At 46.7% G+C, this 27936-nt stretch overlaps 1 protein-coding gene across 3 annotated transcripts in view; it reads left to right on the top strand.

The window, feature by feature from the left end:
* ZNF385A (zinc finger protein 385A) overlaps positions 1 to 27936 on the top strand; it is a 483068-nt gene that overhangs the window by 112563 nt on the left and 342569 nt on the right. For 2 of the 3 annotated variants that reach the window (XM_078688410.1, XM_078688394.1), the window contains exon 1: positions 23623 to 23743. The exons of the other annotated variant lie outside the window; for it this stretch is intronic. In XM_078688410.1, coding sequence (XP_078544536.1) covers positions 23728 to 23743 — 16 coding nt within the window. In that variant the 5' untranslated portion in view covers positions 23623 to 23727. Of the gene's footprint in view, positions 1 to 23622; positions 23744 to 27936 lie in introns of those variants that run through there. 3 annotated transcript variants of the gene reach the window in all.

Raw genomic sequence — 27936 nt, 5'->3', positions numbered from 1 at the left:
AAGCGTATACCTCAGAGAAACTTGCCATGCCCTTTCATGAAGCACCAGAACAGTCAGAGTCCTAATACTTCAGAGAAGCTTCCCATGCACTTTCATAAAACATTAAAGCAGGTGTGTTATTTATTCTTCAGAAACACTTTCTATACTCATTCACAGAATATCAGAGCAGAGGGGGCTTGTTCCTCAGAGAAACTTCCCATGCTATTTTATCAAACTACACAGCAGTTGTCATCTGCTTTGCACATGCTCTAGATAAGCTTTCCATACTCATTGATGAAATATCAGAGCAGTGTGTGGTGAGTTCCTACTCCGCGAGTCTGACATTGGTGCAACTTTGTGGTGCTAGCTTTGAAAGAATCAGCTTCCAGGTATAAACCTGCCTTATATTCCTTTTATTGCAGGTATCAAGGAAATAGCAGGAAATACCTTCTGCATGCTCACCAGGTGGATGAGAGCAGGGCACACCCGTTGTAAAAATTAGAGAAACTTGCCAACAGGCGCAGATCGCCCAGCGACATTGGCTAATCGTCTTCCTCCCATTTTCCCTCACCACTTACACGCACAGCACATTTGCACATGCCCAGCTTTGCTATGTGGTGGCCCCTTGTGAACAGTTTTGGCCCATAAGCCCACTTCAATCCTCTTGAGCACTTCCAAAGGCAGACAGGCATCTTGCTTGGTGAACCCTTGAGTGGTTCCTTCCCATGTGGAGTAACCTTCCCAAGCAAGGATCAGACTAAAGACTGGGACGAAAGCTTGCCGTGGCCTGCCCGCCCCCCCACCATCATTCAAAGGGGAAATGTGCATAATAGCATGGAGGTCAGCTCTGCCACCTGATCATCTATCCATTGTGTTGGGTATAAAACGGAGGACAGTTCACCAGATCTGATTGGCCAGGACACACCAACCAATCACAAATGTGACTGAATCTTGATTGGGTCACATGTTTCACATATGGTGCGTTCCCGGACTGCCGTAGTATTCAATGCACAGCAGAAAGAGAGGGCCTGGCGGCACCATCTTGCATTCTGGAACTGGGGTCAGTGGAAGGGTGTGAAAGCATTCTAGCTACCAGTGGATACAAAATGCCAATACAATCAAATATAGCCCTTAATTCTTTTTGGAAAATGAGGTAGCACCCCTCCACTCGTCAGCTGTAGACATCCATCACTCTGTAGGGTACATACTGAACGTGGATGAACATGAGCTTGATCATAGAGCCTGGTGTGAAATTGACACTTAACTGTGTCAGCAACAGGGCTAAAGTTTTATTTATTTTCCTAGATAAGTGTATTTACGAGCATGCCCGGGTAACATTTATGCATTTGTTTTTTTTTTTTTATTTAGAATTTTTTTTTATTGGCATACAAAAGAAGGCCGTACAAAAATATATATATACAGATGTGCGTACAGTGATGGCGGTCTTGTCCAAGTATAAGCTCGCGTAATTCCCTTTCTTTTGCTTTCTCTGTATTTTGTGTCAGTTTAATCCTTCGACATTTATGCCTTGTTTCATAATATTCACGAACATGTATATTGTTGGAATTGTAAAACAGATATATGCTGCTGCCGAAAGTCCTCTTCCACTCCAACCAGTCTCTCTCCGGGATCTCGCATGGATTTTCTACGCGAGGTACACACCCTCACATACAATCTTCACGCAGGTGACAGTGAAATGTTTGTCGTGTTGGGATCCTAACAGGACGAAACGTGCCTGTTTGAGGCTTTGCCATGCGTACTGAATTGATTATTTCACGAATATGATGCGTACTTTGCTGTGAAAATTTCACCCGCCCTTTGTTATGACGAGGCAATGAATCTCTGCTCTCTGCTGTACACACGACCTAGATTTATGGTCACTGCCAGGAAGGAGAGGATGCTAGCGTGTCCAGAAAAAGCGGCACGTGGAACCGCTCTGACAGTTTTCAGCTGTTCTCGGTAACATAAATTGATCTCACCAGGGAGAATTTTTTGGTAAAATACACCTGTTCACCAGAAAACCTGTTGGCGCCTGACAAGGGAGCCGTGTGTTTTGTGATTTGTCCACAACCCTGAATGGCTGACATGGCGGCCATAGGGGGAGCAGTTGTTTACAATCCTTGGGCAAATCGAGTTTCTTGTAAAACACAAAATGCAAACTAAGGCACTTCTAGGCGCCTGTGTGACTTGTTGATTGGTGAAAGATGTTAAATGTAGAGCACGGGAGTCTGAACACATCAGTGTCCCTCAGACCTAAGCAGCCCCAGACTCCTTCCCACAGTCCTTGGGTAATCTGTTGCGCTGCTACCCAAGGGGGTCCATTGTGTGACCAATAAGGTGTGTGCATGTTTGAGATGTTGCCATCAGGACTAACTAAAAAACTTCTGTTGCTTAAGGATATGCATGAAAATGTATATCTCAATTGCAGGAGTATTATTTTGTCTGAATGACCAAGTATATTGCGTTAGGCTTGTATTTTCGTATGTTTTACTCAAGTAATGCTTTCGGCATACCCATTCCTTCCTGTTCAGGTGTTATGAAGAGTTTGAACTCACCTCAGTCGGAATAGAACACTTCCGCATCCTCGTTGTGTCTCTTTACTTTTGCCTTTATATTTTGAATTTCTTTTCTTTACTTGTTTCACTTTGTTTAACATTATTCTTTTTTTCTGGCATTTTTTCATATGTTTTTGTTTTTCTCGCTCCTACTTCTTCTTTGCCCAGTGTGAAAAATTGACTGCTTTTTCATTTCACTCCCTGCTCCTTGCTCTTGTTTCTCTTTTCTCAAAAAGCCGTACAACGGAAAGGTGGTTCTGGGTACGACTCACTGGAGTAAGATGGCCTTGCTGTATTTTTCGATGAAGGCTGCATCCAGATGTTTTTACATGGATCAGCCCCAGTATAATTGCCGAATTGTCTCAACAGGAAAAAATCTGAGTGCAATGTGCCTTGTGGTTTAAGATAACTTTTCTTTGTATCCATTTAGTGATGTAATAGGTAATTGTGGTGATACTGAGTTAAGGATCTGTGGTTTTGGAGCCACAAGTTACCATCTCTCTTCTTCATCTGCAGTATGTGCTTGAAATCTTTACTCTCTGTACTTGGATTTCTTGAACTTTTACTGCTCAGTACTCAGATCTCCACCCTAGGAAAATCCACAACTATGGACCACACAACCGTGGAAGAAAAATACACACACACACACACACACACACACACACACACACACACACACACACACACACACACTCACTCACAAACTACACAAACACACTCACACTCTCTCACACACTCACACATTCACTCACACACTCACTACACACACACACACGTTCTCACACACTCATACATTTGCAAATATATCAAGACCCCACAGCACTGGAGGCTTTCGCTTCCCTTGATGACAGCTACAAACTGCAGAGGGCACTCTGTTAACCAAGCCAGATGCCTTTGACAAGAGGCCACACACTACCTCTCAAACACCTACACATGCACTCACTCAGTGGCACAGAATGAATCCTGCTTGCTGGAGGCTGAGAACACACACCTGACTATTTCATAGGGTTTGATCGCGAAAGGCCCTGCCTCTTAGTTAGCTTCTTGTCCCCCTTCAGTAGTGCATATCCCCTCTCTTCTGTCAGTTCTCTTGACTACTCTGATTCCAAGACTAATTCACAGAAACACTGCATATACATTTTCTGACCCAAAGGGGACAGAGCGCTTGATGGAGTAAGACCTGGGCTCCAACCTCTGACTCCGATGGATTGCTGGAGGGTCGAAGGCCCTACGCACTGGGAAGAGGTATTTTTGGTATAAGATTTGTTTTTGTTTTTACTATCTGTGTCAAAATGTTAGTAGTTATTACAATTTTTTGTTCTAATTTTGCATTTTTAGTTCCATAGTGGGATGTGGGTTTATAGGGGAATAGGGTGGGAAGTTATTTAATTGACTCAAATAGTAAAGCGCTCTGATATCCTTCGGGATCAAGTTCGCGCTATATAAAACTTTATAAATAAATAAGTGTGGAGAACAGGGATGTGTGACAGGAAGATTTAATTTTGCAGGTTCCATCAGCCAGAGTTCAGTCTCCAGGACCACGTGCGTTCTGCAGTAGCGGCTGGCAGGGAACAAAGTGTTGGAGTTAAAAAAAATTAAAACAAAATACCACTTACCTTTTCGCTGGCTGCCGCCTCTCCTCCTCCTCGTCTTGTTCAGCTTCCTTCGTCCTGCAGTTCCAGCAGCAGGAAGCACCAGGCTCCTGGGCTCTCCTGAATCAATTGCAACGCTGCAATGCAGCATTTGGATTGGTCTGAGCTCCGTGTTTGGGCACTCAGACGGGGACAGGGAGGCATTTCATGTTCCTCACCAGGCTGTGTAATGCAGCCTGGTGGGGACATGCAAAGTGCGCATGAACTGTTTGGTTGGCCGGCCAAGAGGGCCGGCCAAACAGCCATGTGCACTTAGGGAGCGCAGACCACTCCTCCCCCTGTGCCATCAGCCCCTCCCTGGCCTAACCTAGCCTCGCAGCTAAAAAAAATAAAATGAAAAAAACAATGTTATTATCATTTTATTTTTGCTGCTCTGCTCTGAGAGCAGTGAGGCGATGCTCCTCCGCCTTGGTGGAGGAGCCGCCCCTGGTGTTCGGACCTGCTGCCTTACTGGTGTCAAGTGGCGACCTTGATTCCCATTAAAAGCTAGATTAAATGCTGATTCACACAGGGGAAATCAGAAATCAGAGACCCGCTGTGCTTCTTCAGTGAATTCCGTCAGCTGATGAGAGAAAATCAGATCTACCTGCTGCATCTTTGTAAACAGGAAAAAGCCGGGAAATGCGTGCTAGAAACAACAAAAATAAATACAAATTGATTGTATTATACAAAGACAGTTGACTAAATGTGAACCTTAACAGTACGTAAATGAGAAAAAAATATTTAGGGTTCTTTAGAGTTCAGTGATAAACTATTCAATCAGCTTGATCCCCCAAACCTGCTGTACCACCTTCTCAGACTTCGAACAGTCACTAATGTTGTGACCAATGGGCCTCAGGTAGCTCTTCTATCAGACATCCTTTACCTGGCAGTCCATCAGCCACTGGACAGCAGGGCCATGGGGGTGGTAGCCTGTTTTGTTTAGGGCAGGGACACAGTCATTTATTTCCCAGGCATGGCAGATCATTTCAGGGGAAACAAAACAAATGTCCAGATCTACAGGGAGAAACCCCCTGGTTTAGTGGTTTGTTTCTGAAAAGCCAAATCAAATTCTAAGGGGAAAATCATAGTGCATTATTTCTTTGAGTTGTTACAGACACACCCGACGTATCATACAGTATCATCACGCTTAGCCCATCGGAGAGGATCCACAAGATGATCTGAAAACCCTTACATTGTGGTTTCTAACTCGTGTTTGGATTCTCTGAACAGTTGAATCTGGGAGGTGGAGATCTCTGTGGAGGGCAGTCCTAAGCCAAGGGGCAGAAGCAAGGGCCTCCGCTGACTAAGCAGGTGGGCCGGCACTTGGAATTTACATCTTTACCAGGATCGTGTATGAGATTTACATTTATTTAATTTAGAGTTTTACATAGTGATAGCTAGACCCAAAGGTATAAGAGGGGTTTACAACCATAAATGACCGGTCCTTCACTGGAAATGTGCCTAACAATCTGGAACTCCATTCCAGTCCATATCAGATCTACCACCGCCTTTGTAAAATTGAAGAGACAGCTCAAAGACCTCTTCTTCAATCGTTCCCTCCTGAACTGATAGCTGTCGTCAAAACTCACAAAACCAGCACACTACCGCTCCCTCTTATCGGGACATTAACTCTTTTTCCTCCTCCCCTCCTCGAGTGGATGTGCCCTTGTCACCCCGCCCAAAAGGAGACGCGGTGCTAGTCAATAGTCACACAACTTGATGACTACCTGGCCCGATTGCATCACTGGGGACATTGCACTGAGACTTGAATGCGCCTTGAGCTAATATGTTTACACTTGTATAGATTGTATGTCTCTCGCAGGCCAACTGTTGTGAAGCGCTCCGATACCTTCGGGTCTGGCTAGCGCTATAGAAAACTCCTAAAATAAATAAATAAAAGAAATCAACTGGGGCACCTGCTGTGCTTCAACTGGAGTACTTTCTATTGGTTAATTTGTAAGTCTTACCTCGTTGGGTTAATGCCTAGTGCATATTCTATTACTGTGGGGGGCGCACGGCACTCCTCACTGGGCCGCTTTTGGGCCTGGCTACACCATCTCCCTGGGCCTGGCCAATTATTGGAAGGAGAGGGGGTCCACTCGACCCCATCCTCAGGCAGATTTTGGCCCCGGGGGGCCCATCCACGGGGGCCCCGCCACTTAATCCTGGGTGGCCTGGAGCCCACCCTGGACACCAAGTGTGCAGCGCTGGGGAATGTGGGGAGGGACCTCAATGCCCGTGCTCCTTGCCAGCTCCCTATCACCAGCACGAGCCAGCATTGCTCCTGCATTTAGGAAGTTGCCAAAAATGCTGCTCCATGCATGTGGGAGCAAACCTTTCCTATGTTTTCCTGCCCACTTCACAGCGGGCAGGAAAACAGATTAAATGTCTGCTGCCAGGTGGCAGTAGATGCTTTCCTGCTCTCGCCCGCTGGGAGCAGACTTACTGTTTGCTCTTACTTAACGGGAGCAGTCAAAGGTCCTACCAAGCAGGAGCAAACAGCCATGTCCCGGGGGTGGGCACCCTGGGACTTAGAGACCCGGCCCTGGGAGTGGCAGTCCCCAGCGCCATTAATTACTCCAGACAGGAAGACATGTGGCCCCCTCCTTTGTTATTCTAAGGCCTGTTGTGGGAAGGTAGTGATCTCCAGGGCTGAAAACCATTTTGGGAGGGGGCTGTGTGTGCTCTTTCTGGACCAAGAGCAAGCTTTCTGCCAAATTTGGTGTAAATCCGTCCAGCAGTTTGGGCTGTAGTCGTGTCTAAAAACATTCTCTATGGTAATTAACATGGAAAAAGCACTTTTTTGAGCCCCCCCCATTTATCTCGGCCCTCGCTTGACTGATAATTTGAAAGTTTCCATACACAACTAGAATCAAGAGGTCATTTCTTTTGGAATAATTTGTGAAGAGTCAGCAAATGGTGCTAAAGTTAAAAGCAAGTCAAAAAATGCTTTTCCTATGGAAACTAGGGCTAACTATACCTACTGGCGACTGCCAGTAGGTAATACTGTTGTATCGCCTGATTTTATGTAGCACATCATTTGTCAATCGCTTGGCCATGTGATGCTCTCGTAATACTGTGAAATTATTACCTGCAGGCTCAGTATCCTTCATGCTTCCTTCACTGTCCCCTTGCTTGGTGTGATTGTTGTGTTCATGTGCTGTAGGTAGTTTCAGTGGCATTAGTCCATGGGATTTGGTTGCGTATCTTAGTATGTTCTGAAGAACCTCTGTCCATGAGTGGTCAGCGGTGGTTTTGGGCACTCTCCCTTGACCTGTGTGTGTGAGGTGCATAAGTTTACTTGTTTTGGGGAGACTCAACGAGGGTCTAAAAAGTGTGCTTAAGTTTTGTAACTCAGCCAGACCCATGATTTTAGTCCATGAGTCATATGGATGTATGCAATTCTCATGTGTGCATGGTTAGTTTTATGGCTATTTGATCAATTCAATTGTCTGATTGGTGTAACCCTGGTGCAATCTGTAGCCTGACCTGTGAAAGTCTGTATGACAGTTCTTACTGATTTGACGACACTTTTGATGTCCCCTCAGTTTCCTTCGGGTACTACCCTGCCTACCTCCACATTAGAGATGGTGAGCCACTGAAAGCTCGAGCCAGGCTTGAGCCTGAAGCCTGGCTCTGGCTTAGCTCGAGGGTCTGTTGAAACGTCGATCCCATAACGAGCTGAGGCTTCTGCCTGACACCCTCGCCCTACCCAGGATTTGGCGTTATAGCCAGAGCTGCCGACCTGGGAACCAGGTTTGAGTCTCCATGTCGGCTCAGCATCCTATGATTCTGGGCAAATCTTTTAATCTCCCTGTGCCTGTAAAAAGTGAACGTGATCTTGTTTAATGGAACTGGTGGTCATGTAAACCACTCCAATATCATAGGATCGAGTATGTGCTATATAAAAACGACAGAGCAATCCACAAAGAGGTCAACACAAAGCCTTACCATAAGGAAATACAAATAGACCTCCATTTAGTGGCTGATTTGTACAAAGTGAAACCAGAAAACGTAAATAATTTGCAGCTTCTCTGCTTAAATTATGAGATCCAAGGTCAGCATTTTATTTCCCCAGAACTCCTTTTTCATCATTACTGTGTAGGAAACCATTTTCAAATATGTGAGTTCAGAATTTGAGTTGTACAAAAAACGGTTTTGGATGATTTAATAGTCTTGCATTTTGCTGTAATAATAATTTGGGCCACCTACATATTTTACATGACAACTGTCTTGCCTCTTAGTTCACCAACGGTTCATGTTTTAAAAATATCACATTTAAATAAGTACATCTCAGGGTATTGGTTTAATGTGACATATTAATGTCAAATCTTTTACATGTTAAAGAAATACCATTTTTAAAAATTTGAAGAGACTTTATAATATTTTATGTGATGTTTTTGTATAATTTATATAGCTAACATTTTCAGGGCTCAGCCGAGCAGGACCACTGGCTGGGCTCTAGCTCTCCCTGTTAATTTGTTAGGTCTCCCACTTCTACTCCACACACAGAAACTGAACGTAAAGGGTTTGGCCATCATGGCGGGTCATACCTGAAGTTGGAGGAGGGATATAAAGCTGCCACTGCCATTCTTATTTTTTGATTTTTTGCATGCTGTGCCCGGCGGCTGTCTGGGAAGGCGCTGGCTACCACACCCTGGTGGGGTCTCCTTGGCTGGCAACAGGGGCATTAATACAAAAAAGTTTGAGTATGGACTTGAAGCTCCCTCCACTCTCTGCCCATATTTTCCATTGGCTTGTGTCATTATCCTTTGTAAATGCTGGCTTCTGATTCGTTTATAGGCTTGATAGTCATTCCTTGGTACCTCCTTGTCTTCCTTTGTGGAGGACTGGCCCTTTTACTTCTGTTATTTGACGGTATTTCTTATTTGGTCTGTAAGCACTATTTTCTTTAATGAGTTTCTCCTACTGCAGGTGCGAAATGCTTTTCTGCAACATTAAGCGCGCCGTGCATGCTTTATCTTTCCAAGCAGCAGGGGACAATGGCGGTCACTTCTTAGAAATTAAATAGGTCTCGCATTTAAAAGAGTTTGGCTCTTGGCTTTGTAAAAGACAATGTCTTTTATTTATGTGTTAATTATTAAAACAGATAAATAAAAGGCATTGCCAATAGCTTAAACTCTCGCAAATGCGAGCCTATTTCTTTGCAAATAATTGTTTTAATCGTGCTCAAGGTCAGAGGCTATGGTTTGCTGGAAGCAACTCAGCTTCTTGATTGAAAATGTTCAAGGACATTTTGGATCTAAGGCTTAACGTAGCCAGCATCTATAAGTCTGGAGTGTGCAGTGTGCGTCCATTAGGGCTCAGTCCTTGCCAAATATTTAGGATGCCCATACGGTGTTTATGTGCATTTAATCTAAATGCTATTTTAACGACAATCTGGAGCAGATCTGGCCTTGCTGGAGCAGTGATGGGCACCCCTGGTATATGCAGCCTGTTTGTGTTGGTAGGCATCCCAACATCACTATGTGTTTGGCCTGAGTATGCCACTTGATAAAATCAAAGGACTGAGACCATATTGATTATTAATAATAATAATAATAATAATAATAATAGTAATCCATATCTGTAAAGCGCGAACATGTCACTACTTAGGGCTTCAATGCGCTGGGGGTCATCGGGGAGATTAAGTGAGCTATTGCCCAGAGTCATGTGGTGCTGAGCTGAGCTGCCGCCCGCGAACGAACCGTGAGCCCTGCGCTCCGGAGGCAGCCGCTCTGGCCACTGGGCCACACTCCTCCACAGTGTGGCGATTGGAGGCTCCAAACCCCAACAGCCTCTTTCTACTTCATCAGATATATGGGATTTGGGAAATATCTTCAACTCTAGTTTCCCCTGTGTTCTCCAAGTTAACAGTTTGGCAAAGTGTGCCAACATACTTCTCCCTCTTTCAAAAATACTCTGATTCCTTCTCACCAGTCACAGAAACAAGCTCATAAGAGTTCCTGACCTTCATACATCGACGACTCAAGGCATCCCAAGGAACTCTATGTCCGGCTCCTCAAACTTGAGAACCAGGCAACCAGAATGTATCTTGACTTTCGTAAGTGGAACCACATCAAAAGCTCCCTCAAAGCACTACACGGACTCCCTGTTGAGTCTAGAATCAACTTTAATAACCTGTGAACTGTCCGTAAAGTGGGTTTGCTCAAGGGTCCTGCATACTTGGATAAACTGACGCCCCTCATTACATCCAGGTCAGAATCCTCTAGTCGAGGTCCACATATTGAATCAACCTCAAGAGGTTAAAAGTTTGTGGCAGATCTTTGGGGTGTTTCTAACATGCACATGCCTACAATATATTTCTTTAATGGAAAAATTGAATAGTGTCTGGTGAGGTACAGTACATGAATTAATAATTATGTAGAAGGAGTGGATGGAAGATCGGGCGTGAGGGTTAGAAACTGTGTGACTCTGTGATATCTAAGAACTGTGAGTTCAGAAAGGTAATTAAAACAAGTGAGTTTATAGATTTCCACAGGAAGCACAAGTTGTGCTAAGAGGGTGATCCAGAACACAAGTCGTTGAAACACTTAGGGGCAGATTTATGAAGGCCTTGCGCCTCCTTGCGCCGCAATTGCGTCACTAAATGTGACGCAACGGCGGCGCAAACAATGCGCCCTATTTACAACGTGACGCATCTAAGAGATGCGTCACGTAGGAAAGCCCTGCGCCATGAGGAGGCGTTCCTGCGCAGGGGGGGGCGTTCCTGCGCAGGAACGCCTCCTAAAAGTGGCTGAGTGATATCTATGAGATTTCACTCAGTCACTTTCTACGTCACTTCCTTACGCCTGCTTGAAGCAGGCGTAAGGGTGACGCACAATGCATAGAATAGGTGGCTCCTGTGCATTGCAGGAGTCATGTCGCACTTGCGACATGACTCCTGCAATGCGCCGCCCGTACGTTGAGAGATGCGTCACGCATCCTCACTTCCTTGCACCATGGTGCGCCGCATCATAAATGCGGCGCACCATGGGTGGCGTAGCAGTGGCGCACCGTGGCGCATGTTAACTGGCGCATCCCTGGGGATGCGCCAGTTAACATAAATCTGCCCCAAAGTCTCAACCAGCCATACTTTGATTTCTGCCATCTTGGGGAAAGGCGCAGCAAAGGTTGGTTTAATATTGGCTTCCTGGTGCCATGGTATCCATCTGTGAGACATTGAGAAGGGGTGGATCATGTGTGGACTGCATTGTCGGTGCATTGATGTTCCTAATAAATTAGGTCTGGATATTGGAAAGGTGGTGTCAGAGGTTGTGGTGGGCCATTTCCTCCCTTCCTACTTAATGTTGGCTCACCTTCCTGAGGCCTTCGCCCAGGGACAGAGAATGTGTGAATCTGAAGCTCCAGGATGACTGGTAACAGAGTATGCTATGTTCTCTACCGCCTGAGCTAGCACTTTGTTTAGGATGAATGTTATTTTAATCATATTGTTATGTGTATTTATTTTGTTTCAGTATTATGGTATCTTATGTTACCTTGTTTTCTAGGCACAGGTCTGCAGTTGGAATATGGAGCGGGTATAGGCGCAGGCCCGAGTCATTCGTTTGTAATTTTCCCTACCTTCAATTCAGCCAGCCAAGAGTGGGGTTGTTGGTTGTGTGAGGGCTACTTTATTCGCTTCACATGAATTAAATGAAGGTACACAGATTTGTATAAACACAAATCAATAGTTAGAAAACTACTAATTAGGAATGCTTATAGAGGAACCTGTTAATGGAAAATAATGGTCACTGTAAATAAAAAGGAAAACATCAAGAATCATAACAAATACCAAGATGGTGAAACGGCCTAATGCATCTAACCCCTTACAATGTCTCTAATACTGTAGAATAAATATAACCCTACAACATTGATCTATTTAATAACAATAAAAAAAATACTTTTATAATGTTTTAGTATCTTTTCAAGATTACCGTATATAAAAAATGTCCTTGATCAGATATTATAATTTTTTTCTTTAGGTGGTTTTAGTTTTACTTAATGCCAACTAAAGCTTCTGATAAAAATCTGTGGAAAAAAGAGTTAATGGCTGAAAACATGATACTGTTCCAGGGCCTAGTGGTGTAGTAACTGTAGCCATTTGTGTCACCCCACATCAAAAGCCCTTCTTTCTTTTAAATATTTAGTATTCTGGGATTTGTAATTACACTTCTTCCTAAATATCATTAGTCTATTTAAATTGCTGCTTGCACAGTGCCCATAGCTAAATATTCAAGACTAGCTGAGTGTCGCATGTGACATGCGCTCGTTACATTAACCATTGGAATGACCGCTAGAAGATGATCCAGTTCAGGAAAGGTAACTTGAGGAAGGCTTCCCTCAGCTTTTTCCAAGACCGCTGGTCTTTGAGGTACTTTTTAGCAGTTCCATATGTGAGATTGCATGTGTTTGTTACACACTAGGATAATGACACTTCAGTGTTCACTTCCAGGCCATCAGGTCTCCTTTTGTTTGAATATCCTGACTGAAGGAGGCCAGGAACATCACACTTAAATGTAAATGCCATGGAGGGAAACAAAGGCCCACCGCTTGCTATCTATTCACAAGTACTTAGGAAAGGCAGCCTTTGCTTTTGTTCAGTCCCTATATATATATATATTAGATGCACGCACTGTAAGATTATCAGGTGTATTTGTCTGTCCCAGTATTAACACAAATAGCAATTACAATAGCACTATTTTATTTCTTTACAGCGCTATGCAACCCAATGCAGGGTGTCAGAGCTCTTTACGTTACATACACATTATACAATGACAATAAATCATGTACATGTGTGAATCAATGTACAAGCTGAGTTACATGAGACAGTGAGGGTTACAATGTGTAGGAGTCACATGTCCTCCATACATCACTGTGGTCTTTTAGAAGGATTGTAATTTATGAACTACGGGTAACGAAAGGATCTCTGTGTTAAAAGCAGTAACCCACTTTACTATCTACATAAAATAAAAACCTGTCATCTGCGTGTTAGATGATGTGCTGTGCAGGAGACACATTTACCTTCTCTACTACTTTGATTCCAAGCTGGGACTTCACAAAACACATAACTCCAGCAAGTGCATTAACCACCAGAGTTATCTCACCATTATTACTATTTCCTGAGATTTACTAGGCACCTTCACAGCAGATTCCTTAACCCAATTGTATTATTTATTTAGAGTGTTTTTATAAGGTGCGCACATGACCCCAGGGTTTCAGAGTGCTGTATAAAGGATTGAATGAACAAAATGATAGGTATAGGCAGGTACCAATCATATATTTTAAAATGTAGACTCTGCAACCAATTAAGCATAACAGATCTACTACCATGCTTCTCCTTGTTGGCAATTTCTTTGTGGCCGGGTTAAAAAAAATGAATGTATTAGTTGAGGCCCAGATTTTGCGTCGGAATTGCGCCACTTTTTTGCCACAACCCCAACGCTAAATCTCATTTGTTAAATCTCATAATGAGCATAAATGTACTCATATACCTGATAAACGTGTGAGGTCTTAACACCTTCGCTGCAGCGGCAATTCCGCCGCAGCGCTATGGGGGAGGGGGGCCGTGCGGCGCTCCCATGCTCGTGACGGAACCGCTCCACCACGAGCCGCGGGCGCGCTGTGCTTGTGAAGGAGCGGTTCCGTCACGGCCCCGCCCGCTCAATGGAACGTCCAGCGCAGGCGCGAAATCAGCGCCGCGCTGGCGCGCCAAGCGGGCCGTAACAGAACCGCTCCGTCACCAGCACAGTGCGACCGAGGCTGGTGACGGAGCTGTTCCGTCACCAGCATGGAAGAGGTTAATATTTGATGTCACTTCTTGTGATGTCACTTCCAGTGAGGTCACTTCCTGTGATGTCACTTGCAATGTCATGCATCGTGACATCATGTGCTGGATGGCACGCGTCACGATTTCACTAGCATACAGCCTAACCTAACTAGTCCCCCCACTTCTTTTCTTAGGACATGTGCCCTGCCCCCACCCAAACGTACCCCAAGGTACCTTAGCTCCCCCTCCCCCTGCACCCCTCCCTTAGGGTCTGTCCATTCCCTTGAAGACTTCCTTCACCTGCCACCAGTTGCCCTTCTCTGCACCTGGAATGTTACGTCCCGCCCCTCCACTTCCGTTCCCACGTGCCCTCCCTCACACGTGACAGCTGCCCGGGAACATGAGCGGTGGGTGTCCGGGGAGGGGACAAAGACAGCTGGATTCTGTTACAAATCACCTAATCCGTCGGAAATCCCGGGTGGCTCTTATTGCTTCGGTATTAGTCTGACCTGAGCTCGTCAAGACATTTGTAAATGAAGGTTTATCTAATCCGCCCCATCCAGCTATGAAGAACTAAACATGCCCTCATTGGTGTCGTGAGTGTTTGTGGCCATGTTTGCCTTTTGGATGTCTTTTCTTGTAAATGTCATATCTTGTCACACCCTTTGGGTCTGACAGGTAGTGTCCCGTCTACTGTATTACTATATAAAAAGTGCAATGGGATATGATGTACTTGTACTACGGCGTATGGGCTTTCTGCCACGTTTGTGACAGCATCTCGTCTTCCAAACTCTCTGACAATCTTTTTTCTTTTTCTTTCTTCCCTTTTGTTTGAATTGCTGTTCTTCTTTCCATGATTCATCATTGTATTTTTTCTTTCTTCTTTTTCCATCACTTAGTTGTTCTTCTTCCTCCTCTCCTGCCTTGCGTCCTTAATCGATTATATTGGTAGGCTTCTTTCCCTTTTTGTGTCTTTCTCACTTTATCCTTCATTCTTTCATAATGTTTGTCCTCTTCCTTTTTGTATATTTTTTCTCTAGCTTACTTTTTTGTTTTTCACTACGTTTCTCTTTATTTTCCTCGTTATGTACCTTTTTTTTCTCCTTGTTTCCTTAATTGCCATGTGTTCTGCTCTTGGAAATGGCCTCGCTTTCAGCTTATCAGGAAGTTACAGTGGGCTTAAAGCATTGCTTACCATTGGTTGGCATTACTGTTGTTTATTTTCTTCTTAGTCAGTTGCTTGCCTTGTCCATCTTGTATTTTCCCTTCCTGGAAGCACACCCTCTTTAGTTTTGTTTTTCAATTGCTCACTTTTAATGAACTACTGTTTCTTTAAGCTTGAAGATTCCATGAAAGTGCATGTATTTTCCAGCTGTCTCCCTTGTGTTCGTCTCTCCCCCCACTCTCCATGTTGCTCTCTCTTCTGTGAGCGTTGCTTTCTCGTCACCTGTGTGCTTCTCTCCATTCTTGCTCCATGTTGCTCCTGTTCGTTCCTGTTCGTGTGCTTCTTTCCTTTGTTGCTCACTCTCTCCTGTGTGTCTCCCCGCCCTTTCCTTCTTACTCTCTCCCTTGTGTGCTTTTTTTCTCTTCCTCCCCCACACGTGCTCCCCAACCTGCTTCTCCGTTGCCCGCTCTATCACACAGCAATCCTGTTTTTCATTTTTGCATTTTTATGGAGTGCCAGGCAGAAAATTGCTGCCAGCCTTTCTGCTTTATAAATATGTGTTTAGCGCCACTTCTTTTTCGTACTTCTTTTTATTTGCTAATCGATCATAAGTTAAAAAAAAGGTACTCACAGCACACGCATGCATCGTGACGCATGCAAACTTTTACAGAAGGATGCAAGTGTGTCATTGCACCTTTTGTTTGTGCTGGTTTGTGCAGGCATTGGCAGAGCCAATAGGTCTCAAAGTGGAGACCTATTTGGTTTTGCCAATGCTTGTTACCCGTTCCTGCCGTCCTTATTTTCTTTAATTCTTTATCATCCCACCCTTCTTTCTCCACTCCTGCATTCATTCCTTAATTAATTCCTAGTTTGTCTTTCCTGCCCTTCTTTTCTTCATTCTTTCCTTCTCATTTTTTCTCTCATTTTTATGTTCAATTCCTTTTTTTCTTATAGCCTCGTTATTATTCTTTTTTCTCTCATGGCTATATTGTCCCATTCCTTTCCGCTCTTCCTTACTTTATCCCATTTTCTATTTAATTATTTTTAACTTTATTCTTGGAAAACCAGTGATGCCCTCTTGAAAGTCTACATCTTTAAGTGATGCTCGCTGCTAATGGGTGTCTATGTTGCTGGAAAACAGCACAGATGCACCCCTTTAGATGGAAAGCATGTTATGTTATATATTGGTTCTTGTTAAGTGCAAATATCACCCTGAGGTCTCAAAGCGCTAGCCTGAACTCAGAAAACAGGAAAGGATGAGAAGGCGGGGGACAAACTAAAGCGAAAATAGTCTCAGAATAGCCAGGTTTTTAAGAGATTTACGGAACTTCTTGTGATTGCTCTCTGTATGGAGATGCAGAGGCAGAGTGTTCAACCCTTTGAGTGCTCATGACGAGGTCAGCTCGTCTTGAGCTACGGCGCTCCGGTGCTCATGACTAGCTGAGCTCGTCATGACCTCGCCCGTTCCGTGGAACGCTCGCATGCTTGGCTGATTCCCCTGCAGTGCTGAGCGTTCCATTGGAACGGATGTGGCCAGCACCGGAGCGCCGTAGCTCATGACGAGCTGACCTCGTCATGTGCATGGGGGCGCTGTACACGCCCCCCCCGCCCCCAGCATAGCGGGGAAACAGCCCCGCACGGAAGGGGTTAACAAAGTGGGAGCAAGACCGGAAAATGATCTTCCAGCGCTGATTTTCGAGATAGAAGATTTTTATTGGCGAATCGGAGAGTTCTGGAGGGCCCATACCTTTCAGTTTGTTAACCAGATAATGAGGGCAGTGTCCACTAAGGGTTTTGTGGACTAGACAAGTAATCTTAAAATTGATCAATTTCCTGACTGGGGGCCAATGAAGAGCTTTCAGACTAGGTGCCAAGGGGGAACGGGGTGGGAGGTTTAGAACAATCTGGCCAACGTGTTCTGAAGGACCTGGAGTTTTGTTAGATGCGCTTCGTTTATGGAGGCCAAAAGGGCATTGCCATAGTCCAGACGGCTGATTATTAATCCGTGGACCTGTGGCATACAAGATGTCAGTGGGACCCATTTAAAGATTTTACCGCGGCTACGTATTAGTCCAAAACAGATGCAAGCTACGTGGTTGACTTGGTCTGACATAGAAAGCAGGCACCGGTTATGACCATTAACTATGATTTTCTGTAATATTTTCCCATCCCAGATCTAACACTTGCTCCACAATTTGTACTTTGTAGCTTTAAAACACAAACTTTAGCAAAGCCAATAGGTCTAACGCATGAAAATAGCATTTGCGCATGTTTGTTTTGCGTGTGGTTGCTTTATCAAGCCAGACCTATGGACTTTGGCACTTCTGACATCAGACAAATCAATATCTGTCAATCGCGTAGTATTCTCTCTGCGTAGGTCACCTCTCAATTCTAGCTTCACGCACTCTCCACCTGTCCTGGGGATGATCCATCACCACTGTGGCCTTTTGCTTACGGCCGATGTCCTCAGTGTTTTTGATTGCAGTATTCACTTCTGCCTTATTACTGTTTGTTAGGTTTCGCTGGAGGGCGGAGCTCTTAGCTCCGCCTCCAGAGAAATCTCTTGATTTCCAGTAAGGAGAATGGAATACGCCCCCCTGTCCCATTGGCTAGCTCCATAAATGGAGGCTAGCCATTGGAACAGAGATCTGTCCGTCAAGGCCGGACCAGATTCGGGGGCGTTCCCGAGATTTTTTCCCAGGGCGGAGTTACGTTTTTTCCCGTTCCCTCCCCTTTCACTGATGCGCTGTCCCCTCGCTGTCCTGTGCACGTTTCCCGCCGTCCGTGTCCTCTCCCGCCCCCTCCCGCCGTCCGTGTCCTCTCCCGCCCCCTCCCGCCGTCCGTGTCCACTCCCGCCCCCTCCCGCCGTCTGTGTCCACTCCCGCCCCCTCCCGCCGTCCGTGTCCACTCCCGCCCCGATTGATGGTGATCTAGAGCCGGTGCCCACCCGGCATTTGCCCGTAAAAATCAGCCCCCGCCTACCTACCTAAGGAGAAGGGCCGCTGCGCTGCCCGCAGCGACCCGGAAGTGGTTGGCCGGCCGGCCAATCCCAGCGCGGCCGGCCGGAAGTGCCCGCCCCCGCAGCCCGGGGGGAAGAAAGTCACACCTCAGACGTGAGGGACGGAGCTCTTGACCTGGGAGAGGCTGGTGAGTGTTCGCATTAGTTTATCTGAATGACTCCTCTCTACCCCTTTTAAGCGGGATTGTTGTGTGTTGTGCACATGTGTTTGGTATATCGGGTAGTTTGGCGTAATTTCAGTTCCATCAAGCTGAGACAGCAGCGACGGCGGCTCCTCTAAGGGCTCCAGGCGGAAATGATGAACGTTGCAAGGGTCTGTGGGGGTCCTGATGAGATGCTGTACACCGCTGGCAGACGCAGGAAGCGACCGCGGGACACCACTCCCCACCGGGGACCGTCGCAGGTCGCCGTGACGTGGCTGTAGGACTAGGCCCCCTCCGGACCCCTGGCGGGGCAGGATGTAAATATCGGCAGTCCCCCAGCGGACAAGATGAGGTGACAGAGGCGCCGGGGCAGAATGGGGTATATATGTTGGCACCTTCTGCCACCCAGACCCTCAACAGGGCAGTGTGGAGTAGGCATAGGTCCCCCCACCAACTCTGATCCTCGGCAGGGCAGACTGTGGTAGAGAAGGCTTATTCTGCCACCCAATTCTCGACAGGGTAGAGCGGAGTAACTGTAACTACTTTCTGCCACCCTCATGGCAGAGGGGATTAGATATGGGCACTTCCTGCTCCCACGGCCCTCAAGCAGGGCCGAATGATGTATGTATTAGTATATACATATAGGCACTGCTTCCCACTCCAGGCCCTCTGCAGGGCAAACTGGCAGGTAAAGACACTCACTTCCACCCCAGATCCTTTGCAGGGTAGAGTGGGGCAGACGCAGGCACCACCTCTCATCCCAGGCCCTCCGCAGGGCAGAGTGGGACAGACGAAGGCACCACCTCTCATCCCAGGCTCTCTGCAGGGCAGAGTGGGGCAGACGAAGGCACCACCTCTCATCCCAGGCTCTCTGCAGGGCAGAGTGGGACAGACGAAGGCACCACCTCTCATCTCAGGCTCTCTGCAGGGCAGAGTGGGGTAGACGCAGGCACCACCTCTCATCCTAGGCTCTCTGCAGGGCAGAGTGGGGCAGACGAAGGCACCACCTCTCATCCCAGGCTCTCTGCAGGGCAGAGTGGGGCAGACGCAGGCACCACCTCTCATCCCAGGCTCTCTGCAGGGCAGAGTGGGGTAGATACAGACATGCCTCCCACCCAGACCATCGGCAGCACAGACTGGAGTAACTACTGCACTACAGACATCCCTTCCCTGCCAGTGTCGGAATGGGAGAGAAAGTAGGCCCAGGCATCAAAATACAAGTGGCTCCATTAGCGATTTAGATATATGAAAAGCGGCCCATGTTTACACATTGGTCAGTTTTGAGCATTTAAAGACACTTGTAAACGTGTTTTGCAAGGTATGAGCGTGAGCTTGCTGCAGGGAATGCTTGTTTTCATATTAGATCAATGAACAGTGAGCTGACCCAGCAGAGCATTAACAGGTCTACAAACTGCCAGAATACAGGCCCACACTCGGATCTGTCAGGTCAGCTCACCCGGCGTTGCCTGGTTGCCCTATGGGCCAGCCCGAGCCTGCCCCTCCCTCCCCTCCCCTCCAGGGCAGAGTGGAGCAGCTCCATAGACTGCGGGGCTGAATGTGGTTGCTTCTGGGTGTGTGTGGGAGGGGTCTGAAAGGTCCCAGCAGAGTAGCAGGGTAAGAGGGGCTCAGAGAGGGTTTTTAGATTTCCTTCCCTACAAGACCAGTCGGTGAAGCTGCAGCAGCTCAGAACCCAGGAAGAAAGGGTAAGCTCCCAAGCCGTGCTCGCGAGAGACGTCTCTCCCGAAGGGTGGACTCCGCCTGCTCATAAATCCGCGCTTCACCCTGCGAGGCAGGCAGCGTTATCACCCTGCGGTCAGTATCCGGGTATTCACCCCGGGATAGGCGCACTGCGCCCTTCAGTGAAAGGTACTGGGGCACCCCGAACCCAGCTACCCAGGTCTGCGTGGATGTGGGTCACTGGAGGGGGGCTGGGGCGCGATAGGTGCCCCATGCAATGTGTGAGGTGAGATACAGAGTGTGAGGTACTCGGAATACACCCAGATGGGCATCTTCAACCGGAGAAACCAAACTTCTGTACTGTGGAATCCTCGGCTGTGGGCACGGTGGGCACCCCTGCAACCCACAGGCGCGTACACCCAGTCACTACACACAAGCACCCACTCCACTGATATCACCCACGCAGTCCTATAAACACACAGGCATACATATTTCACCGGCAGTGACATCCACCTACACACACACACACACACACATCCAAACACGTTGGCACAGGCGCGCGCACACGTCACAGACAGTGGCATTTACCTACAAACAGACACGTAAACACACGTACATCCAAACATGTTGGCACAGGCACGCACACACGTCACAGACACTGACCCCACCTGCACAGACACACACACACACAGATACAGGCAATCCTAAACGTTGGCAAATATATTCACCCAAATACACAGACACACTCAGACACTGACAACACCCACGAATACATGCACACATGGCCACTCGCGCGAAACTCTAGCACAGCTCTCTTTTTGAGAGCCACGTTCTTGTGTCAGAGCCACAACACACGAGCCCTCCGTGCACACCCACTTGTGTAAGCGAGCGTGCTTCACTTAGGCAATTTGCACCAATCTGCTCCCTCTCACATTTTTTTTCGCTGCCAAAAACAGAGTAGCGTGACTTTTCACAAAGGGTCGCTTATCGGTTAGAAAATGTGGGCATGCCTTTCGCCCCATCCCCTTTTATTATGAACACCACTTTGCTCGTATTTAACCGAGAAGCCAGCTCCGAGAGCGGGCATCCGGCGGGGTGGGGCGAAGAGAGCAACCGAACACAGGGCGGTCGATGCTGACACTCGAGCGCTGGGCTGCGCGGAGAATGAAATATCATTACAAATAAAACACCACTCATGCACTGACCTGCTAGAATCCCAGTCGTGGCCGCGCACGACCCTCGACCTGTTACAGGCGCGCGAAGCACCCTCTCCACTAGCCTAGACTGTATCCTCATGTGCACGCTGTGGCAGAGGTACCTCGGGCTGCAGCCAGAGACCGATCCAAGGGACGCCGGAGACCGCCACCCCCGAGCGGGGTGTTACAGTAACCGAACACTCGGAGCAAAAGCAGTTTGCACCAATTTCTACTGCTTGTATAGATCGGAATTGGGCAACCGCTATTTGCGCCGCAGTCATTATTACAGAAGGATTTTTGCACCAGGCCTATATTAAGTTGTGGAGCCAGTGCTGAATATACAACACCCATTTTTGCTAAAAAATCATTTGCTCGAGTCAGAGAGATTTTAATAAACCCTTGTCCACAATGCCCCCTTAAATAGAGAGGACAGATTATATATTTCAATACTAAATTAAAAAGATAAAACACAATAACTTTGAGCGCAATCCCATCTTTCACAAATTAAACTGCAGAAAATAGCTTGAATTTAATATTATTATTATCCCAGTTTCCCTGAGGTAAATACAATTTCTTTAATTCCGCGAGTTACACTGAATTGGGTGCTAGTACCAACAATTAATAACAAGCATTTACAATGCAACGGTTTCGCCTTTGGAAAAGTTTGAGTTATTGGCATTGTAAATGACAACATTTGTATTTATGTGTTGGTTTTGAAAACAGATAAATAATTGCCATTGTCATTTACATTGCAAATAGCTTTAACATTTCCAAAGGCGAAACCGTTGCATTGTAAATGCTTGTTTTTGTGTTTGCCAGCCTCCTCTTGACTTTTCTGTTCTGTGCATCGCGTCTGCGGCTGGCATTTTATGCACCCTTTCATTATTTGTAAGCTACTTTTTCTCAGAAGGCAATCTTTGAGTTCTTTTACTTTCTGTCTGTGTCTCCCTCCTTTTCTGTCCTGCCTTTGCTCTGCCAATGTATCTTTCTTCGTCTATTGCTTTTATTTGCCATTTTTAGATCTCTTGAACATATTCAATTCTATTTTCACTTTTTCTTTCCTTATAATTTCTCTTTTCCATTCATCACAAATGTATCATTCCACTTTTGCCTTCTCCTTTTATTTCTCATTCCATTCTTGTTTCCTAATTTAAATGGTTTCTTTGCTTTTTTCATCTTTTTCATTCATTAATTTTATTATTCATTCTTTGCTTCCATCTTTCATTCTTCCCTTTGATTTGTTTTTTTACATTTGTCCATTACATTTTCACCTAGCTTCCATTAACTGTCAGATTTTTTTTCGTACAAAGTGTGCTGGGGTGGGCAGGCTGGAACTCGGGCCACACTGTGTTAGGCCCACCAGGCCACAGTACCAAAAGAACAGACACACACACACTTTGTTTGCTGGCCGGAATTTAACCTTGTGCGGTCATTCGTCCCCTTTTATTTATCACCTCAGCCGCAGCCGGTCGAGATATTAGCTGCGTACGTATTGTATGGTAATTGCATTTATATATCGCTTACTACCCCATACGAGGCGTCAAAGCGCTTTTTCGGTGAGTAGCACGCTACTCCGGGACCCATAGAGGATTAGTGTTGAATTAGTATAATGAAACATGCAAGTACATTTTAAGTGGTGGATAGGTTAGTCAGTTATTTGGATTTGGAATGATAGCAGAGGGATAGAGGAGGAAAAAGGTTTGTATTTATATAGCGCTTGTTGAACCACGCTATTCAGGAAGTCCATAAAGGATTAGTGGTGAATTAATATGGTGAAATATGAAGTAATTTCAGTGGTGGATATTAGTCAGTTATTTGGAGTGAGAAGGATAGCGGAAGGATAAAAGGGGAAGAAAGGTTTGCATTCATATAGCACTTGTTACCCCTGATGGGTGTTGAAGCGCTTTTCTGGCGAGTAGCACGCCACTCTTTAACCCTGTCAAGGTTCAAGGGAGATCCCTGGTTGCTCAGTACCCCCAGCAGCTCAGCTCTTTTGGAACACGGGTGGGTATCCATCATGCCACAGAGCTACACGTATGTTTATTTGGTACTTTTGTGTTTTTTGTAAAGCGCTGGCTGACTTCTTAAGGCGCCTTAGGGGGGCTTTTTACAGTTGTTGTCTTTTTGGTCTTGCTACTTTCCTGTCGGGGCCTTTCTCAGACACTAACTGTTCGTAAAACATGTATAAATGCATGCAGTTTATGTAGCAGAGCAGTGGGCTGCATACCCAAAGTACTGTAAACGTGCTTTTGTTTTGACTGCTCCACGTGGTGTGTGGTGGGTGCTGCGCACCTCTTTTTGGCATCTCCTCTTAGGCCCGCCCGCTCCAGGGTCACAGCAAGCACTGACCCCTCTAAACGAGGTTATTTAAATGCAGCCCGGCCCCTGTGTTGTCCTTCCAGATGGCCCTGTATGTCACTTCTCTGCTGAGCAGGCCCTCGCTGTCTCCTCTTCCCTATTTTTCGTGCCTGAGACACGCACACTTCCTCCTTTGGGCGAGCAGCCCGAGCCCTCGTCCAAGATCTCCGGCGCCTCCGTCTGTCTCCTTCCAGCCCCGGTGCAGCGAGGCGCCTCGGTTGCAGCGCCTAGAATGCCACAGCTCCTTGGTAGGTTGTTCGCCAGCTTTGAAGCACTGCGGCTTCCAGTGTTGTTTATGCGTGCGTGTTGCGTCTGTGTGGCGTGAGTTCGGGCAAACGGAGGTGCCCGACTTATACCCACCGCAGCCCCAAGGAACTTTCTGGAACGTCGGGTTGCTAGAAAATCCCCAAAATAATAAGCCCGTTCACCTTTTGGCCCGAGTTAGGAGTGTGGTGTATTTTTCAAACGCAGACCTGGCAGTACTTGCGTCTGGCCACAAATGAACGACATGTTGCCTGCCAAAGGACCTCATGTTTGATCTGCGGCACCCTCGCGTTGGCAGCGTGCACGCGGAAGATATGATCGTCCTTACATGTAGAGCTCTAAGGCTACAAGCAGGGCTTCAAGTGGGCCGGGTCTCACCGGGTCTGGGCACCGGAGGCCTAGAAACGGGTCTCTATCGGGCTCTGTTTTGTGCTATGACCTCTCACCCCCCTTTTCTCGTGGAACCTCACATCATTTGTGCAGCAGGACCCAGTGAACACAGTGCAACACATGTATTTTAACTGCAAACCTGTGTACGATAGAGGTGGGGCCAGTGTATGGGGCGAGTCAGAGACGTCGCTAAAAAAATCTAAATATTTTGTAACTATTTTGTTGGTCTTTTATCTACGGGTAACTGCATATGAAATAAAATGCACACACTTTAAATGAAAAATGTATGCAAGTTGAACTAATCTGTGGAAAATGCATTGATCTGCTAGGAAAGCTCAGTTTAATGCACCGCTTAAGGCGTCTTGGTGTAGGAGGGTTGCTGACTTGACTCCCAGTTGGTGCACTAGGGAATAATAACATATTTGTTTGGTGTTAAGTCCTAGCCACTGACGGAAAGCACTGTGTATATGTAACACATCAGTTAAAAAAAAATATTAGTCACAGTAGAAAATAGGCTAACACAACAAGGTAGGCTGCCACAAAATGTGTAAAAAAAGTTATATTTTTAGTAATACACAGAATGTAGCGAGTGCTAACTTTTCTATTGGTTTCCATTAAAATGATTAATTTGGGAACTGGTAACAACCGTGCAGTATCTCTCAAAAACTATATTTGGCACAATGAAGCTTGAAATGATTGTATCAATTAAACCCTACTGTGACTCCCGGCGGCCTTTAGATTTGCTGATTAACCAATTATACACATTTACATTTCTTTCATGTTGCAGGCTCCCTTGACAGAAGGCTTCTTTCTTCTTTAGCGGTCTGTCTCTTCACTTACTTCGCTCTCCTCCCTCCTTCCCTATCAGCCTGAGGCTGAGGCAAAGTCAGCATCAGGCTTTTCAAAATACTTGCCTTTAGTAGCAAAAAAAGTATGAAAGCTTTCTGGCAAAATGAAGAAAAAAAAAAGCTTGACGGTGAAAATCCTAAGCGATCCCGTCCACTTCGACCTGTAGCACCGCCCCACTCACGCACTTTCTCTGTGCTGTGCTCTTGACTTACAACTCTGTCATCCTTAACCGCATGCGCGCTAGCGGTTTTCCCGCTGCGCGCTGCGATTTAAAAAAAACCGCGTTACGTGACGAGCTCAGCTCGTCATCAGCGTAGGGCTGGTTACGCCCATGACGAGCTGAGCTCGTCATCAGCCCCGAAGGGGTTAAGCACCCCACCAGACAGCTGCCAACAGTGGGTCCTGGTTTGTTCCTTGTGCTGAGGTTAGTTGCTTAAATACGCCCAGCGTTGTCCGGTGGTTGTCATATCAGTAGCGGCTGCCGCTATAGTAAAGTGGTTGGGAGGGGGGGGGGCTTTGGTTTTAAAAATAAAGCAAAAAGACTTACCTGCCTCTCTGCTGCTGGCCGCCTCATTGCTCCTCTTGACCCGGAAGTGGATGGGCTTCATTGCACAGGCTGCCGACCCAATCTGGAAGCTGCTCTCATGCCATACTAGCATGAGAGAAGAGCCCGGATTGGCCTGGTTTAATGCTTGCTCAGGTACAGGCAGCCTGCAGCTTTTCTCTAACCCAACTGAAAAACACAGTTGGATTGGAGAAACATAAGTGGGCATGTCTGTTTGGCCGGCCTAAGACGGGCGGCCAAACTGACATGTGCTCTTATAAGTTCCTACCACTCCTCCCTACTGCTGAGATGACGCCTGTCAGCATGGCCTCATCCCGCCCTAACCTCGACTGGCAATAAGGTAAGAAAAATAAAATGACAAATGATAATGAAATGGTTATAGTAATACAGATTGCACAACAACCCACATCAGATGTAATCCAGCAAGGCTCACTCATTGCAAGTGGGACTCACACATCTGGATGTCGAGCTGAACTCTCACTCACAGAAAAGTAAATGTCACACCAGGCCGAATAAATGTGATATCATCCAGAGATCTGCATTGTGGTGAATAGATATTTAGTGATGAAAAGGTCACCGTACCACAGGGCCACTCCTACAGATCCCCTTAATTGATGGTAGCTGGTTTTGGCCCCTTACCAACTGCTCAACCAGTGTTTGTGAGTCATTAAACTAAGTTAGTGAGGTTTTGGTGTTTTTATTTCAATCTAACTTTATTATGTTTTATGATTTTACTTGTGTCAATTCTCATGTTATTGATTTCAACGTTGTGTGACAGCACTTCCTGTGATGATATCAAATATGCTAATTAGTTCTAATAATTTTCAAAACTTCAGACCTCTGGTAATCAACTTCACAGTTGCTTGAGGGCACAGATTGTTGGGAGGGGAATGCCCCATGCATGGTGAATGGGCACATTACCCCTTCCCTAAGTGCCTGACTGGTTGAAACTAGTACCTTGTCATTTAAATTGACTTTGGTGTCACAGTAACCTAGGCTGTCCTTGACAATGTGAGGTCCGGGACCTGTCCTGTGACTTATAGGAAAGCACCAAGCGTACTCTCAGATTAGGCAATGGCCTACTGTTGTTGTTGTTGTAGGTACATCAAGTAAGGCGGTAGTGTCAGCGTACCATGTTTTGTGAATTTGTGTTGTGACCAGATCTTTTTCTGTGTGTCAGTTAGAGCAAAGCATACTAACTCTTCTTATATAAAGTTCTGCGGTATGTGAAATTCAGAAACTTGCATTGACATACCATGTGTATGTTAAGTATGTGTGTATGCGAAGTGCATATGTTGTACATGTTTGGTAGTAGGACTCTCTGTTTTGTATGAATTTGGGTACTGGGGCCAGCGGGATCCATTTTGGATGCCCGTGGTTTAGCATGGCACAGGACGGAGGGGGAACAGAACTTCCCTAAACAATGAAAGTGTGTGTCTTTCAGGGCCGGACTGGCTATAGCGAGCACCGGGCATTTCCCCGGTAGGCCGCCAGGGTGGGGGGCAATTTTGGTCCCCTGGGGGGCCGTTTTGTTACGGGGGTTGGCAATATCGGCCCCCGGAAACAAAATCGGCCAAAACCGGCCCTCGCAAACTGCTTGGCTGCACTCCCCCTCACCCCAGGGGGGGGCAGCTGAGCAGTGTGCCAGGGCCGGTTTTTGTTCCCAGTCCGGCCCTGGTATCTTTCATTCCTGTGACTGGAGGGTGAAGACTTAGACTCTGAAGTGAGGAAGATGGAGACAGCGATGCCTTTAGAAACTCCATGAGGGCCACGTTGCAAAAGGCTGAAACTGCTCATTGGTCTTCCCTGTGCACTGCCATGTGATAGATGGGAGGCATGAGAGTGGAACCACAGTTTCTTTTGAGTAAGATGAGGAAGTATCTATGCAGGGCGTGCTCTTTGATTGCTGCTTCTGGAAGGTGATAGCAGCCAGGTGCAGAGAACTCAGACTTCGCTGTTGCCTTGTTGTGGATACTTCTGCTTGGAACCGACCCCTTTGCTACCTCCTTTGAGTACCATCACATTTACACAAAGGCTGTGACTGGAGAGCAGCCTAGAAATTACAAATGAAAGAGAACCTCCTTAAGCCTGTTCTCAAGCCTGAGACCGTAGATTTGTGGAAGAGGTGTGGCGCCGCGGCTCGGGCGACCAGGGCCGGACTGGCCATAGCGGGCATCGGGCAATGCCCCGGTGTGCCGCAAGGGTGGGGGCCGATTTTGTTACAGGGCCGTTTTTGCGGCCCTGTAACAAAATCGGCCGAAAACCGGCCCCGGCAAAGAGCTCGGCGGCACCTCCAATCCCCCCGAGTGGGGAGGGTTGGCCGGCCGAGCACTTTGCCAGGGCTGGTTGTGGTTCCCAGTCCGGCCCTAAGGG

Source organism: Lissotriton helveticus, chromosome 1_1 (genome assembly GCF_964261635.1).
Source record: "Lissotriton helveticus chromosome 1_1, aLisHel1.1, whole genome shotgun sequence".
NCBI lineage: Eukaryota > Metazoa > Chordata > Amphibia > Caudata > Salamandridae > Lissotriton > Lissotriton helveticus.
The sequence above is the reverse complement of the archived record's forward strand: the minus strand, read 5'-3'. Positions and strand labels throughout refer to the sequence as shown.